Source organism: Pelophylax lessonae, assembly GCF_965119305.1.
Source record: "Pelophylax lessonae genome assembly, chromosome: 3".
Classification (NCBI taxonomy): Eukaryota; Metazoa; Chordata; class Amphibia; order Anura; family Ranidae; genus Pelophylax; species Pelophylax lessonae.
In genome coordinates this window covers 567,618,721-567,637,219 of record NC_138770.1, presented here as the reverse complement: position 1 = coordinate 567,637,219, position 18,499 = coordinate 567,618,721, and the positions used below count along the sequence as shown (strand labels likewise).

The 18,499-nt window shown below is 40.1% G+C and overlaps 1 protein-coding gene across 1 annotated transcript in view; it reads left to right on the top strand.

The window, feature by feature from the left end:
- Positions 1 to 17,121, top strand: part of EFEMP1 (EGF containing fibulin extracellular matrix protein 1) — a 106,740-nt gene extending 89,619 nt beyond the window's left edge. Inside the window, exons 8-11 of the mRNA XM_082251717.1 lie at positions 2,625 to 2,744; positions 5,802 to 5,928; positions 14,485 to 14,680; positions 16,611 to 17,121. Coding sequence (XP_082107843.1) covers positions 2,625 to 2,744; positions 5,802 to 5,928; positions 14,485 to 14,680; positions 16,611 to 16,772 — 605 coding nt within the window. The 3' untranslated portion in view covers positions 16,773 to 17,121. The remainder of the gene's footprint in view (positions 1 to 2,624; positions 2,745 to 5,801; positions 5,929 to 14,484; positions 14,681 to 16,610) is intronic.
- Positions 17,122 to 18,499: the final 1,378 nt, after the last annotated feature.

Sequence of the window (18,499 nt, the reverse complement as noted above, 5' to 3'; positions counted from 1 at the left end):
TATAAATCAGAGGGCACAGTATCCGCTTTCGAGCAATACAAGGAGGCAAATAAGAAAAGTAAATACAAAATCAAAATAGCTAAAATCAACTTTGAGAGACAAATAGTGGAGGATAGTAAAAAGAACCCAAAGAAATTCTTTAAATATATCAACAGAAAAAAGCTAGGGCAGAGCATATTGCACACATAATTAACGATGATGGGAGGATGGTTACAGAGGACACTGAAAAAGCAACCGTGCTGAACGCTTTTTTCTCCTCAGTCTTTACACAGGAAAAGGAGGGGTACACTGACCATGAATGTATGGTTAGTAGTAATACACAGGACTTGCCGCTATGGCTAACAGAGGGTGAAATCAGGGAAAGGCTGGATAAAATTAACACAAATAAATCAACAGGCCCGGATGGCGTACATCCGAGAGTACTCAAAGAACTTAGTAAAACTATATCTAGACCACTGTTCCTGATCTTTGCTGACAGTATTATGACAGGAAATGTACCGGGGGATTGGAGGAAAGCTAACGTGATATGGATATTCAAAAACGGGCAGAGGCATGTCCCGGGAAATTATAGGCCTGTCAGTCTGACATTGATAGTATGTAAACTTCTGGAGGGGATGATAAGGGACTATATCGTAGAGTTTGCTAAGGACAACAACATCATCAGCAGTAATCAGCACGGGTTTACAAATGGGCGTTCTTGTCAAACCAATCTCTTAACATTCTACAAGGAGGTGAGCTGTGAGCTAGATAGGGGGAGACCAGTGGATGTGGTGTACCTGGATTTCGCTAAGGGGTTTAAAACAGTTCCCCACAAGCGCTTAATTTATAAAATAAGGTCTGCAGGCATCGACCGCAAGGTTTGCTCTTGGATACGGAACTGGCTAAAAGGGCGTGTCCAAAGGGTGGTAATAAATAGCGCATACTCAGACTGGTCTGGGGTGGTAAGTGGGGTCCCCCAAGGCTCAGTCCTGGGGCCAACCTTGTTCAATTTATTCATAAACAGCATTGAGGACAGGATCAGTAGTTCTATATCAGTTTTTGCAGATGACACAAAATTGGGCAGGGCAATAACTGCACAGCATGAAGCAGATATCCTACAGAAAGACCTGAACAAAATAACAGAGTGGGCAACGACATGGCAAATGAGATTTAAAGTGGAGAAGTGTAAGATTTTGCACTTGGGGACTAAAAACATAAAAGAATAATGCACTTTAAGGGGGGAACCTTTGGGGGAATCAAAAATGGAGAAAGATCTGGGAGTCTTGGTAGAGGATAGACTAAGCAATAGCATGCAATGTCAAGCGGCAGCTGCCAAAGCTGGCAGAATATTAGCATGCATATAGAAGAGATAAAACTATAATCCTACCACTTTATAAAACTCTGGTCCGACCGCATCTGGAGTATTATGTCCAGTTCTGGTGGCCAGTCCTCAGGAGGGATGTGTTGGAGCTGGAGAGAGTCCAGAGAAGGGCAACTAAACTAACTAGGGGATTGGAGGACCTTAATTATGAAGAGCGTCTGCAATCGCTTGATTTGTTCTTCCTGGAGAAGAGACGCCTGAGAGGGGACATGATAGCAATTTATAAATACCTCAAAGGTGATCTCAGCATAGAAAAAAAGCTATTCAGTCGAAAGGATTGCATGAGGACTCGAGGGCATACAATGCGATTAGAGAAGAAGCATTTTAACCTCAGGCAACGCAGGGGGTTCTTTACTGTTAGGGTTACAAGATTGTGGAATTCTCTACCACAAGAGGTAGTTACTGTGGGAGGTATGACTACTTTCAAAAGACTCTTGGACGTACATCTCAAGGATCAGAACATTCAGGGGTATGAGAGATGATGGACTATTGTCTTTATTCAACCTCAACTACTATGTAACTATGTAACTGCCACTCAGCCAAAACCTGTCCTGCAGACAACAGTTTCAAATGGTTTCCCTAGACAGGAAGTGAAAATCTGCAACATGGACACAGAAACAAAAATGCAACAAGGGTTCTCGTCTTCCCCTACTCAACTCAAACCCATTTTTGTATTTCAGTTTGTATTGCTGTTGCAGAAATATCCAAACTTCCTCTCATTTAAAATATGGGCAGGACAGGAAGTGATGGTAAATTGCTCTAATGGAGCCCTTGATAGCTGTAAAACCCGTAAAAACCTTTCATTGGGACCGGAAGTGAAGGGGAAAAGTTTTGGCTGTACTTTTACTTTAATTATGAGGCCTTTTTCATATATTTTTTTAAGGTCCTTATTTAATGTTCTGCTAAGAATCTTTGTAGAATCCTATTTATAACTATACCTGCCATTAGTTTTAGTATGCAAATTGAATAATTGTTTAAAAGACAATATCATTTACAACGTGACATAGAATAGATGGTACTGATTAAACTTAAAAAATAGGTCACCATTACCTTAATTAATGAATCACTATAATTTCAAATGTTAAGAATGGAAAATTAAATAAAGCATGCTACTAATGATGTTAAAAACACACAATGGATTTTGTAAATATGCTTAATTATTTTTCCATCAACTTCATTATTTTCTCTTATTTGATAATTGCCTATGGATATGCTATGATTAGCTTGTCGTCTGTGTTTTCACTGTTTTCATATTGTCTAACAGATATTGATGAATGCAGAACAAACAGTTATCTGTGCCAGTACCAATGTGTTAACGAGCCAGGAAGGTTCTCCTGTGTATGCCCAGAGGGATATCAGCTTGTTGGGACTCGATCCTGTCAAGGTTTGTATGATCATTAAATGTTTAATGCCTGTAATTTCTTTATACAGCAGAGATTATTCTTCATGTGATAAAACATTACTACAATTTTTTTTTTCTATAGCATGATGATGTTTATAATTTAACTAAGGCTTAATACCCAAATTAACTTTCAAAAAGTCTTACAGTTCAAATTCTTTATCAAACAGACACAACCTGAACAAAAAAAAAGCCTGTGCCCCGCAGCCAGAATGATGTAGGGAGGGACCCTTGCTCCTTGTGTGGAAACAGTGGTCTCTCTGCAGAGGAGGGACGAACACGCTGCTAACTTACACATATGGCTCTGCAATCGGCAAAGGTCATACTCCCTTCTGATTGGAGAGCTTTAGCTCTGCCCCAGCTGGGGGCATGCCAGACTTCTACAGAGAGACCACAGTTTTACAAAGAAAGCAAGAATCCTTCTCTGCAACATGCTGGCAGGGGAAGGAGATTTCTACTCAATTTGTGTCTTTTTTTCTAAAAAAAAAAAATGACCATTAGGCTTGGTTCCCACTAGCCCACACAGTAGAGAGCTGTCAGTGTGAGCTCCAGCAGACACTGAACTGTTTACTTGTAAATGTAATTTGAATTGTAAAATTGTCAAACCTTGAGAGATAATTTAAACTCTCTGCTCATTGATAAGGCTAAGGTGAAACTGGTTTGGGGCAGGAGAGCATTCTCTGAATTTGGAAACAAACCCAATAGAATGTTGGCAAATGCCTTAAGAGCGACTAGAGTGAGAAATGATATTACACAGGTGAAGACTCTGGAGACTACTTCGGTATCCTCATCCCCAGCAATTGCCAGGGCTTTCAGGGATTATTACACATCCTTGTACAATCAAGGAGGACCCGCTTCTACTCCTGCTGGGAACGATAAATGGGAGGCAGCCAGGCAATATATACAGGCCTCCAGGATGCCTACAATATCCTCTAAAGCAGTGTCCATCTTAGAAGCCCCATTACACACTGACAAGTTTCTTGTGGCCCTTTCAGCCCTGCAGCCCAGTAAGGCCCCAGGGCCCGATGGGTTTACTCTTCGGTATTATAAAACTTTCTCAGACAAAATAGCCCACAGATTTACTGTGGCCTTTTACTCTCTTAGAGATGGTCAGGCCTTTCTGGAGGTAACCTTTCAAGCCCACATCATGGTCCTTCCCAAGGACGGGAAGGATCTACCCTCTGTCCTAGCTACTGTTCTATTTAACTGCATAATGTGGATTTAAAAATCTTTACAAAGATATTGGCCTCCAGACTGCTGAACTACCTTATAATTTTGATACATTCTGATCAATCAGGATTTACTCCAAATAGGGAATGCCGTGACAATACACAACAGGATTTTGAACACTATACATTACTTCCAAACACATCACGTGCCTATGGTGCTTCTCTCGGCAGATGGAAGGCATTTGAAAGAGTGACGTGGCCTTTTATCCACACCACTATATATCATATTAGCTTGGGCGTGAAAGCGTTGGATTTCTGCACTTTACTCCAACCCTTCAGCTGGTGTTAAGGCAAATGAGGTGCTGTTAGACCCATTTCCCCTAAGTAACGGGAACTGTGACACTATGAATATCTGTCCAACTTTAAAAACAAATTATTCTAAATCAGAGGACATGGGTGTTTAAGTCTCCCATTCATTGAAGCTTCAGATTGCATCCCATTTTCATTTAAATGGACTTCCTCCCAGGTACGGTACCTGGGTACGAATGTCCCTCTGAACTTATGTAGGACATTTGGGCTCAACTTTGCACCCCTGGCTCATACAATTAAATTGGATCTCCAGAGATGGGATAGGGACAACTTCTCCTGTTTTGGCCGCAAAAATATTCTGAAAATTGTTATTATGCAACGACTTATTTACGTACTCCAAACCCTATCGATAAAGCTCCCAGGGAGGTTCATGCAGGGCCTGCAGTCAAGTTTCTTACAATTTGTCTGGTCGGGTAAGCCTGCGCGGCTCCAGAGATTCATTCTTTCTCTACCCAAAGCACAAGGAGGCTTGGGATTTTTCTCAACCCAGTAAAATACCATGAAGCCACCCCCTTGGCGTGGGTGGTTGATTGGTGCACAACCCAAAGCAAGAAGCTATAGGTGCATTTGGAACAGGCAACCATCAACCTTCCCTGGCGCCCGGAAAAGGCACTCGCTCTAGCCATTAAACAACACACACTCTTGGGAGCCAGACAGATGTTTAAAAGCACTTATTTATCTTCCCATCCAAGTCCATTGTCTTCTATTCTGGGTTCATATGACTTCCAGCCGGACATTAGCGACCAGAGTTTTTTGGCATTAGATCAGCTGAGGCCTTTATTTTTTTCACCAATCAATGCCCCATGACAGCCTAAGGCCTGGGTCTGGGCCTTAGTGTAAAGATACTGTAAATATGACTTGTTTTATAAAAGATTTTTAATTTAATAAACATGTTGAACATACAAAATTAATTAGATACAGCTGTGCATTTACAACATGGAGAATAGGTCAGTTCCCAGAATTAAAATATTGCTGCATTTGCTGTTTAAGAGTTTACTTGTAAGCAAATTAACTTTTTATAATTTTTTTTTCACACAAAAAGAGATTTCTTTTGGTAGTATTTGATTACTTCTCAGTTTTTTTTTTATTTTTTGCAATATAAACTAAAAAAATACTGCTGCTTTTACTAAGGGATCTTGGTGATTTTTTCCCTGCTTTGAAGGGAATAAAAAAAACCAGCAAGATCATCTGCCAGTGTTCAGAGCTCTATGTTTACAATACAAAGCTCCCTTCCCTGAATGACAGAGCCGATCGGTTTGAGTTGTAACAAATCATAGCAAAGCCAGGGCGGTGTATGCTCCCTACCAGGAAGTGCCGATCAAGTACCAGATACCTGATCCAACGCCGAGCCGCTGCCCTGCAGCAGTATACCTGCGTGGGGTGGTCTGTAAGTGGTTAAAGATTTCTATCATATTGATAGACGTCATACATTTCATTTTAAATTCCCATAAATGTTACTGAAGGAGAATACTATATAATGAGAGAATGTTTAAAATATTTCCAGACATAAATGAATGTGAAAGCAACACTCATGATTGTGGTGAAGAAGGCATGTGTTGGAACTACTTTGGTGGATTCCGGTGTTACCCAGCAAACCCTTGCCAAGACCCTTATGTACGCATGTCAGATAAGTAAGTAGAAGTGCATATTAATTGTACCTGTTATGTGACTTAGAAGTACATGTTAACCCAACCAATGAACCTTTCCACATTACTTACTTTTGCACTGTTAAATATACAATTGAAAGTATTTTGTTATATCTGTTCAACAGTGGCGGCTGGTGCTCAATTTTTTTTTTTGGGGGGGGGGCTGGGGGTGGCAAACCAACGACACTATTAATGACAATATAAATTCCTCTATTGTCACACAACTGGGTGAGCTCAGGGCCTGAGCTCACCTTTTTTTTTAAGCCAATTAGGGCCTCAGGCTCTAATTGTGCATCAAAGAAAAAAAAAAAAAGCATTGCAATCCTTGCGTGCGATGCCCTGCATGTAGATTAGAGGCCTGGCGCACGGATCAGGGGGGGCGGTACCCCTATGCCCCATATGGACAGGCCTCCACTGCTATTCAATAAGCTCCAAAAAATGTTCTTGTGCTCTTTGTTTCTACTGACAGTTATCAGTGACTGCTGTTCCCAGTTCTATCTGTGGATTCCAGAACACCCAATATTATGAAGAAGATGGAAGTGTTTTTTGAAATTTTTGAAATTTTCACTAGCGGCTGCTATAGCTGATAGCAATAATCACTGTCTTCTCCCGGTGTGGACATCTTCCTCTGCCCTCCCGCCGGGAGAATACGATTTTTTAGCAGGAGGGATTGCTTTGTCAGCACTGTCTTGGCTTGCCCTACTGGAAGTGACAACATCACATATCCTGTCTTTATTCACATGTTCACAGCCTTTTTTTCCTGGGGAGATCAACGGATTTGTTCATAAGGGCCACACTTCAATTATTCCAGCCTTTAGCCTTCTCTGCAGTCATTGGACCACATTTTGAAGCCACTGCAGGTTAAACCTTTAATACCCTAATATGCTCCTCCAAATCATCAGCCTTTCTAGCAGTGCCACCCAGTCTAAAGCTACTGCTAGCTGGTTTTTAAATAACCCCCTTTCCATCTCATCCTTCCTTCTCATTTCAGATAAAGTATGGAGAGCATGAAGAAAATACCATCCAAGTATAGATACTACCTTCATCTCTCCTTTATGCAACCCAAAGTATTGAGGCTAATGTCTGCAAATTGATCCAAGACCCCATCAGTGATCACTCCAAGTTCTATTCACAGGACAAGCTTACTTAGCAAACTCCCTTGCATTAGACTGTCATTGGCTATCTCTAGCCCAAGCAGGCAGGTTGCACACCTCCTGCTCCTCACTGACTTTCTGTGCACACTTACTCCCCTTCAACAATTTGCACAGCATGTTCTATCAGTAAAGATATCAAAAACACTACAGAAAGAAAATCAATGCCAATATTGGTTGAAAATCAGTGTAATTTTGTTTTACAGTTTCCCAATTTTAGTAACATTTCTGACTCCAATGATCCCTTCCCTCATGTGCATGTGTGTGTATATATATATATATATATATATATATACAGTATATATATATATATATATATATATATATATATATATATATATATATATATATATATATATATATATATATATATATATAGTATATATGTATATATATATATATATATAAAAATACTTACCTTTATTCAGATGTTTTCAGGCCAGTGGAACAGACTCCTCTTCCCCTTGTGCTAGGTAATCCTCAATGATGCAGAGATCATCACAATGTAATGACATCAGCCTGTTTCTCTGCATCGCTGTACTGTAAGTGCACGAGGCAAAGGTGTGACCCCGCAGGGTGTGGATCAATGACGCTTTGCCATTATGGCAGAAAGAATGTAAGTACAAGCGTCATTCAGCTACAGCCTAGCGCACACCACTCGTTTTTTTTTTCTTTTTTTCGTTCAACCCAGCAAAAACCTGACAGCTCTGGTCGGAGCCACTGTACTAATAATCCAATGTTAGTACAGCGCTCTCCCCTGCTGTTCTATTGTGTTCTGACAGGGGGAAACCTGAGACCTTAGCTGAGAGCACTGATTGGGAGATGATCAGCTTCTGGTTTTCCAGCATGCTCATCCGACAGAAGCTGACCGGCTGCCATACACACGGGACCGGATGTCGGAAAGTTTTTATTGAACTGGCTGTGTAATAGGCTTCAGAAGTGTTGAACCTTTAAATTGTGTTGACAGTTCTAATCTAGAGGAGGTACAGTAAGCATTGCAGCCAGAGCTCTTTTTTTTTTTTTTAATATTGAAACTTAAAACTAGAATTGTGCTTTAAAGAGAAAAATACGAAAAACAAATATATACACAGGGAAAATAGTTATCTTTTTGCACATACACATGCATTCAAATTGAGCTATCTACACCCTGCTTAAAGTATCTAGTAAAGTAATAATTCTGCATTGTCTCTGGAAAACAAATATCTAAGTCCCTAGCGGTGTAGTCAAATAGTGGGATGCTACTGAACTCTACAGCCAATTGCACATATGCGGCAATCGTCAAGTTATCTTTACTTTCTGGCATGTGGAATTCAGAAAATGGAAAAAGAAAGCTGGCTCACTGTCTGAATATTGCCATGCATGTGCAATTGACTACAAAGTCCAGCAGCACCATAATAGGATGGTTACAAATGGGAGTGTAATTTATTTTTTTGGGTGTGGTCAGATATTTGCATGATCAGTATAATACCCCAAGATTTCATTTTTAAAATCTGTTAACCGAAATTTAAACACCCAATGAATAAGTAGGTAAATGATGAAGGCAATGAAGGAGTTCAAATTAACTAATTTTTGTAAGGGTTTAAACTTTTTTTGGCAATTGCAGGGAGTGGTAGTTTGCTTGAACTAGCACGTAATGTTTTTAGCTTAACACTTTGAGCACAGTGAAATAAACATTCCACAGTAAACTATTTGTTAGAATTCTTACTACAACATTTTACAGTTTACACTAGTTACATAGTTACATAGTTACATAGTTAGTGAGGTTGAAAAAAAGACATCAGTCCATCCAGTTCAACCTATGATGTGTGTGTGTGTTTGCTTTTAACCGTACATCGTATACCCCTGTATGTTGTGGTCTTTAAGGTGCCCATCTACTAGTTTTTTGAAACTATCAATGCTCCCTGCTGATACGACTGCTTGTGGAAGAGAATTCCACATCCTTACCACTCTTACAGTGAAGAACCCCTTACGCACTTTAAGGTTAAACCGCCTTTCCTCAAGTTTTAGTGAGTGGCCACGTGTCTTATTGTATCTCCTTTCTCTGAATAGTTTAGATATATCCCTGGCGCAATACAATAATGTAAAAAAACTCTTTTATTCTCAGCTGCAGCTCAACAGTGCAAACCCACTCTGCATAAACTATATATTGATAAAAGAAGCCACGCTACTATTATGCTAAATCAACATAACATAAAATCATACATATATACTCAAATCCCTTAAGTTTCCATCAGAGTTGGATAAAGTACTCGAAACCCATACTTGAGTAAAAGTACAAGTGCTCGATCAAAAAGTGACTTGAGTAGAAGTGGAAGTGCTCGATCAAAAAGTGACTTGAGTAGAAGTACTAAAGTATTCAACATTTTTTGTACTTAAGTATTGCAAGTAGTTTTTTTTTTAAATTTTGCTACTCAAGTACTGAAAGTAAAAGTACCAGTAGTTTTGAAAAAAAATTGCTACTCAAGTACTGAAAGTAAAAGTACAAGTACTGTATTATGTAGTACGAGTTAAAGAAAGAAGTCAAAAGTTTGAACATCATATTGTCTTTTATTATTTCAAATGCAGCTTTTATTTATGCATACAGTAGCATTTATTTTCGTATGCGCTGATAATACACATGTTTTGAGCTTCATGAAACCTGCCATCTACTGTTCTGGCAGTGGTAATTTTTATAATAGTAAGGAGTAACTATGCAGCACAAAAAAAAAATATCGGAGTAGAAGTATTGAAATCATCGAAAAAATGTAGTGAAGTAAAAGTGGAAGTAGGAGAAAAAAAATCTACTCTAGGAAAGTACAGATACCGCCTTTCGGTACTTACGTACAGTAGTGAAGGAGTTCTACTTAGTTACTATACATCTCTGGTATCCATGCAACAACAATGTATCCTGCAAAGTGACCGGTAAATATAAATCAGTTCAAAAGCCTTGAATGGTAAAAGTGACCAAAAATCTTTATGATATTCTTCAGAAGTGCTCTTTGTGCCACAAATCCACAAACTCAATGTGCTCTTCCCTCCACCACTTAGATAATACACTCACCAGAACATAATTATATTATACAGTAGCGGTCTCTTCTACCGGCTCTGAATGCAACAAGAAAGTTTTCCTCCACTGTCAATTTGCTCCCTGGTGTAAAATCAGGAAATCACAGAAAACCATCATTGTGTAACATATTTATTGTATTAAAAATTTTAATGGTAAAATATAAAAATGCAAACCCACATGGTAAAGTGCCCTATGCAGCAGGGCATTTACTCTGCACTACAGTGTTTACCAGTTTCCGCAGGGATCCCACTGGTATGCAATATGCAAACTTACTTTGATCCCAGCTGGACTAATGTGACTTTGCAATAAAATCCATAATCTTGGAATTCAGTCTAAACACTCAATTAAAGAGTAGCTACATGATGAAAGCAAAGGAGTTCATACAGTAGAAATCAAAAATACCTTATGCTCTGCCACTAATTTAAATAAATTATATACCTTATGCGCCGCCACCAATTTAAATAAATTCTAAACCTAATCATCAAGAGCTGCTGCATACACCCTAATATTTTCCCACATCATATCAAATTTTTAAAAAAAGTAAGTGTTGCGTTACTCTTAATCACCACATAAACCAACAGTGATCGAGTAATATTCTCCCTACTAGCAGAATATATTTATGAAATTAGTAGTAAAAATAAACATTCATCACTATAAAAAGTGCATCAATATAACATAATGTGTATGCAAAGGAAACATTTTTTTTATAATATTCCACCAATACAGTGTACCACAAATAAATAATATTAAATTAAAAATGTGAGTAGTAAGCACACATAGAAAAGTGATGAGTCTCATTAGGAAACAGAGTCCAATAGTGCTTAATAATAAATTCAACGTTGTATCTTACCAGTGTTCAAACACACTTCAATGAAACAGTACTCCACCATCATCCAAAATATACGCTCATTTCCCATATAGACCCATAAAGTATGTAGGTCAAATGCGCTTAAAACCATTAGTGTGAAGTGTGATCTCTCCTCCATAGAAGTATACTCCAGGTCCCAGAAATGGCATGTGCTGGTCCAAGAGGTTACAGTAGTCCACAGCAGCTAGAAAGAACAATTCTCAGAAGATGAAAAGATTTCGTAGATAGTGTAATCGTTTTTATTAAAAATAATTAAGAGATACAAAAAATAACACTTACTTTATATACATGAGTCATAGGCTTTCAAGAGGCAAAAAAACAAGCATTTTACCACTAACTTACAGTTTGATCCCGGACCGGAAGTGACGTCACCTGGTTCTACCCGACGCATTGCATCACTCGATGTGTGTAACCCGCTGAACCCCGTTCGTGATAGGGATCGGAGATTGCAATTATTTCCCATGAACGAGGAATTCCCAGGGACCCCATGTTGATGAGGACAAGGACCCTGGCTGGTGGTTGTGGGGGTTTGAGTTGGGGTACTTATTGTAATCTGAAAGTCCTCTTTAAAAATAGGGGGGCCCCAGAGATACCAGCCTCCCCACTACATAAATGAGTAAGTGGTACTTAGCACCCCTACTCATTTAGAAAGAAAAGAAACATCACATGGAAATAAAGACACCAAATGTTTGACAAGTCCTTTAAAAAATGAATTCAATTAAAATTAAAAAAATAAATAAAATAATTAAACTCCCCACAAAGAGTTACTGTTATAAATCCATTGTCAACCATGATGCCTATCGAAAAAAAAAAAAAAAAACTTGACAAAGCAGAACACACAATCAACCCTACAGTATCACTAACTAAAAGACAGCTCCCCAAGCTGTCATCAACCATAAGGGAAGGGGTGGGGGTAGTGGTGACATCATTGCACATATATGTCCAAGTGGCTATATTTAGGTAATGATGTAACCTGCCCATTTGCTTATTGGCTGTGGATTCCCAGCCATGTAAGTGAAGGGGCAAGATGGGGTTGGCAAGGACATAGCAGGTGCAAGCACCTGCTGCTTCCTTAGCAACCATTGACAGCTGGAAGCTGTCATGTTTGTCCACGCCAAATGCCCTAAATCAGACCAAACACTGAGCTCACCGCTAATTAAGAGACTATAGGCAGGAACTGCTATAGGAAAAGGAAGTTTTTCTGTAAGGTAGGTGTAGATAAAATGTTAGCTCTCTATATTCTGTGTCCAAAAAAGCATATGTAATAGAAGAGTTTTCATTTAAAAAATGATTGGGCTGAGGTTTATGTGTCTGTAAGACTTTTGTTTGTGACAAAGTAATTAAAGGAGAAGTACAGCCAAAGCTTTTAGCTGTACAACTCCTGTGGACCCCTTTTTAAGCAGACAGCGGGCTTGTTGGCTGATGTCACAGAGCCCAACCAGGCTTGGGCAAGACCACAACGATGAAGTTGGAATCCGCCCAAATGCCTGGACTGGCATCCGGCTCAGCCACTTAGCGAGCCAATCAGAGCCTGAGCCGGCCGCTCCAACCCCCTGCACAGCTCAGCGCTCCAGTGAGCACTGGGGGGGGGGGGGTAGCAAAGACAGCGGTGACTGACAGTCGTGAGCTCTCCGCTCAGGGAGCCCTGAGATCTAAGCAATCAATGGTGTTTGATTGCTCGGTTTTCAGTCTTAGAGCAGGGGACAGATGCAGCCCCGGACCGATGCTGCATCCACGTTGGTAAGTATGATTCTTTTAAACCAACCTTTTCACCAGATCTTTTTTTGTAGTTGTATTTTTTGAAACAAGCATAAAAGATGTGTGCGCTTTTCAATTGGTTACTTTCTATTATTTATAAGCTATGCAAAGTGAATAGGAAACAAGGAGACACCTCCAGGAATATTGGCTTCTAATATATTACAGCTCCAACCACAGCTGTAATGGATCATGCTGTTAGTGCTTGAGGCATTTTCTGAGAGTGTAAATGAATAAAAGGTTTTGGGAGGACTAATATACACTATCACCTTGCAGCACAGGTGTGCACAGCCTATTGCATTAGGGTGTGCACCCCAAAGCTCAAACACACATGCCTTTCTCTGCTGCCTCAGCTGCACAGAACAATGAATGAATGGGAAGTGCTCTGTGCTGAACCACACATAGTGATTAGGGTGTGCCCAGGCACACCTGGCATTCACCCTGCGTACACCTATGTCTTGCTACATTACATTACGTATCATGATCAATGCATTCAGAATGGCACCTCAACACCTTAGGAGTAATTACACACAACATTCAGAAAAAAACAAGCAAACTCACTTTCAGTAAATACCCTCCCCAGAATGGCAACACTCCCTACTTTATGAAAACCCCAACAGAAAAAACCTTCCCCTCCCCAATTTCACTACTCACTTCTGCTCCCACTGTACAACTTGTCCATCTCTGCTCCCCTTACACCGCTCACCTCCACATTCCCTTGTCCACCATTTGCCTTTGCACTCTCTTATCTATCGCTCCCCTCTACACCACCTTGTCCAATTCTCACCTTTACACCCTTTCTTTCCCCATTTGCCTCTGCACCCCTCATCCACCATTTTCCTTTTTACCCCTCTCATCCAATATCTGTCTCTGCATTCCTTTGTCCACTGCTCCCCGCTATATCCTTTCATCTATAGCTCGCCTCCCCACCACTCTCGTCCACAGATCACCTCCACCCACCCCTCATTCAGGGCTCACCAAAACACCAACCCTTTCCCACTGCACATCTCTCCACCCCCCTCACCACAGGGATTGCACCTGCCTGTTCCAACATGACTGGGCACCATTGCACAAATCATGGTCCATAAAGACATGGATGAGTGAGTTTGGGGTGGAGGAACTTGACTGGCCTGCACAAAGTCCTGACCTCAACCCTATGGAACACCTTAGGAATAAATTAGAGTGGAGACTGCGAGCCAGGCCTTCGCGTCCAATATCAGTTCCTGACCTCACCAATGCGCTTCTGGAAGAATGGTCAAACATTCCAATAGACACACTCCTAAACCTTGTGGACAACCTTCCCAGAAGAGTTGAAGCTGTTATAGCATGCAAACGGTTGGTTAACTCAATATTGAACCCTACAGACTAAGGCTGGCATGCCAGTAAAGTTCATGTGCATGTAAAGGCAGGCGTTCCAATACTTTTTACAATATAGTGTATATTAAATTCAGTATATCAAGTTCAGGTCTGCCTAATTTTTACTACTTGTTTGAAAATAATACCGTCATTTTGGAATCTTGCCAATACATCTTGTGTGTGTGCTGTTACTTGAAAATAAATTTGCTCATGTGTTAACGATTATCTGCGATCTCTAGTTCATCAACAAAACACAGATGCTTAATGTATCATCAGTAAGCATTTTTTTTTTCTCACAGTAAAAGGCAGTTGTAATTGTATTTACACAAACGGAAGTAAAAATTACACGTTTTGCTGTTTTACAGTCGCTGTGTGTGCCATGTAACGAATCCTCTTTGTCGAGACCAACCATACAGCATCGTCTACAAATACATGAGCATCCGTTCCAACAGACCTGTGCCATCTGATATCTTTCAAATTCAAGCAACATTGATCTACGCTAATACAATTAATACGTTCAGGATTAAATCTGGAAATGAAAATGGTGATTTTTACTTACGGGTGAGTTACATGTATTTTAGTGCCTTTTGTGTTATCAATTAGTATCTGGATACTGCTTGCACCTTGCACATAGGAACTTAGCTAAGTTTATTCAAAGCCTGTCTCTCCAGGAACTGAGCCCCACCTTTCCATAAAATTGCTAGCACAAACTAGGGCAGAAATGAAAGCCCTGTGTACAGAAATCAATTTTCTGCAGTTCACTTTAAATAATTTTTTCAGACATAATACAGTACAATTACAGTGTCATTAAAATGGCTGTAAAACTAAAAAAAAAAAAACGGTCCTGATCCTTTAAAGCAGCACACACAGCATAAGCATAGTGCTTGTGCTATGTCATTTGTTCCTCTCTATGTTCTAAAAAACCTGGTTGATCCTGCCTGTTCCTGTGTCCCTCTTAGTGTGCTGACCATGGTAATCATGGCTGCTGATCGTTATCCCACAGCTTCTCTCTCTCTCTCTCTCTCTCTCTCTCTCTCTCTACCCTTCCCTCCCTGCTTGTCAGATCAGGAGTCTGTGTGTTATCCATCCTCACTCCGCTCCTCCGGCCGCTATATAAAATTACTACTGAGAAATCCTGTAATCTCTTCTCTTACAGGAAGATGTAATGTGCAGTGTCTGTGTTTTTTTTTATAAAATCATCCCTCAAAATACCTTATGTACAGTGCTGCTGGGTGCTCATCTGACCTTCCAGCGCTCCTCTCCTCCCAGCTGACATCAGCGGGGAATCTCAGCCCCTCCTGCTGTAGTGCTCGGATTGAGGATGGAGAGTGCCAGCAGGTCATGTGAGTGCCCATCGCTGTAAAATAAGGTATTTTGTGGAATAATTTTTAAAAAACACAGATACTGCACATTATATCTTCCTGTAAAAGAGGGGATTACGTGATTTCTCAGTAGTGACTTTACAACCACTTTAATTGCCATTTTTTGATGGAGAGTTTAATTGTAACTTTAGCTTTATACTCTAAAATGAGAAAACAGTTAGATGTCCCTGTATAAAATGACATCATTAGTCTAATGGCACCTCAAATGTTAAGTCGCTAGTTAGTTAAACAAAATGTGTTGTACAGGTTGTAAAAGCGATGACATACGTATAAATCAAATATGTCATCCTTTCTTCCTTCTTTTCTGCCATGATCTACAGTACATTTATGCAATGTGTTCTTTCCTCCCATAAGGCACATAAAATGGCACTTCCATTTGACACATAAAATGGCCCTTCTTACATTCCTTCCATTATGTACTTTTTTTCGTCTTTTCCCTCTTTTAGTAAAGTGGTTCTAAAGGCAGAAGGTATTTTACCTTTTTTCCATTCTTTGCATTAAGGTAACCTTCTGGGTGCAGACCTCCTCCTCCTCCCACCCCCCCTTATACTTACCTAAGCCCCATCTCGTTTCAGCAATGTGCATAAGAGCTATGGCTCTCCTGGGTCTCTCTCTCCTCATTGGTTCACACAGCAGCAGGAGCCAATGGCTGCTGTCAGATACAGTCATTGAGCCAATTAAAATAATTCCGGGGGGCGTGGCCAAGCCATGCTCTGTGTGTCCATTCACAGGAGCATGGCTTGGAAGTTAGCCTGCTCGAGTGCCCCCCCATAGCAAGAGGCTTGTTGTTGGGGAAACTCGGCATGGAGGGCAAGTCAGGACAACCGGCGGGGGGCCCAAAAAAGAAGACGACCAGGGCTGCTCTGTGGAAAACCACATTCCAGAGCAGGTAAGTATAACTTGTTTGGGATTTTTTTTTTTAAATTACAACATTTTGAATTACTTTAAGGTACATAAAAATTGGTCTGTCTTTTCTTCCTTCAATGAAGCACAGAAACATTTTCCTTCCTCCCTTACCTACACAAGAATCAAATCCACATTCCACAAGGGAATGCAAAGGCCTAGTTGAAACACATTTTCACAATTCCTTTTTATTTTTTGTTTTCCAGCAAACAAGTGGAGTAAGCGCAATGCTTGTCATGATAAAGCAATTAACTGGGCCAAGAGAATACATCGTTGACCTGGAAATGGTGACAGTTAACAGCCTAATGAATTATCGTTCAAGTTCCATTTTACGGTTAACAATAATAGTCGGACCCTACTCATTTTAGTGCATTGGTCAAACTTTTTCACACTGGAAGCAATAAAATGATATAATATACAGTACATCACTCATTATTTATAGGTGTTTTGTCTGAATTGCATTTTATATGTAGCCTTTGCACACCTTAGGACCATTGTAACTACATTTCCAACACACTCTATAACTTTATTATTTCTTTCCTAATGCTTGCTGAATTTCTACCCTTAGTGGAGGCAGCAAAATGTATTCAACCAATTTTTCCAGGAATACAGCTTAACAGTTGACTAAGATCTAGTGACGTTACTTCACATCTATAATGTCTAAGGGGACAGTTTATACTCACAAATATTGCTCAATACTACTGCCTGCTAAGACAGGCAGCAGTATTGAGCCTGCAGTAGTTCACAGAGTTGTACAAAGAGATATTTTATGTGACTTTTACAGGTCTTACAGGTCACCTGACCAAGCTTTCCAAATTACTTTTTTTTCTTTACAGCCCCCATTCATTTAATGGGTATCCGAAGCCAGCAGAGTGCAATACACATTTGTAATACACACCGCTGTGCTTTAGAAATGAGCTGGACTTTTTGAACAGACTGCTGCGTTATGTCACTAGTTTCTAGTAAGGTGATAGGCTAACAGAAAATGGCGGTCTCCTATGTGGAGATGATTGGTAGTGTGTAATTTTTATTTTTTTTTCTTGCAATATGATTCAAAATTTTGCAATTATTCTTGTGTTCATATCATGTAAATACATTGTCAGTAGATAAATGTAAATGTAATGTGTGTGATATTGTTACTATTTTTATGTGCCCCACTAAGACGTATTCGTATATCAACACAGAATATAATGAGCTGTGCTACTTGCATTTAGAAGCCTAGTTTTCTTTAGAATATGCAATTATCCATGAACTATGTTTTGTCTTGAAAAAAGGCACTGTAATAAACTTACTGACTTTCTTGTGCAAACCTTAATAACATTAAAGGATCAGACTACCCCAATATGTTAGCTCAGTTTTAGACAGATGCCTCAGTTTTAGACAGGCTAAAGCCTGGCACACACCACTAGTTGAACGAAAAAAAAACCTGACAGCTCCGGTCAGAGCCGCTGTACTAATTATCTAACGTTAGTACAGCGATCTCCCCTGCTGTTCTTTCGTATTCTGACAGGAGGGCGGCCCCCCCTGCCAGAACACTCCGGTCAATGCTGTCAGCCATTGGCTGATCGGAAGTCGGTCGGCTACTGGTTTTCCAGCATGCTCATCCAACAGAAGCTGGCCAAACGGCTGGCTTCTGTCGGAACAGCTGCCTTACACACAGACTGAATGTCAGCCGGTTTTTGTTGAACCGGTCGATGACGCCTGGCATTTGGCCCGTGCGTACAGGGCTTAAAATACCACTATCTTCAAATATTTCTCAAGAGGAGATGTCTTAACCTGTGGTCCCAGGTACACTGGACTTTAAATGTTTAATTCAGGATATTTCAGCACAGGGAGACTCCCTTTGCTGCATCAGAATATAATATACAGTATATGAACCTTGTGTGCAATTAAAGCAAATTTGTCGCCACCAAAAAACATTTTTCAAAAGAAATGACACTTATTATTCATTTCCCATAGGACAATTAATTATCACAAATTTTCTTATGCAGAGTGATTTAAAAAAAATAGTAGAAACAGGGACACTTAGCAGCCTTTCGTGCCGGTTCATACATATGCTTAGTGGGAACCCTGCGAATCCACTGCAGGTTCCCGC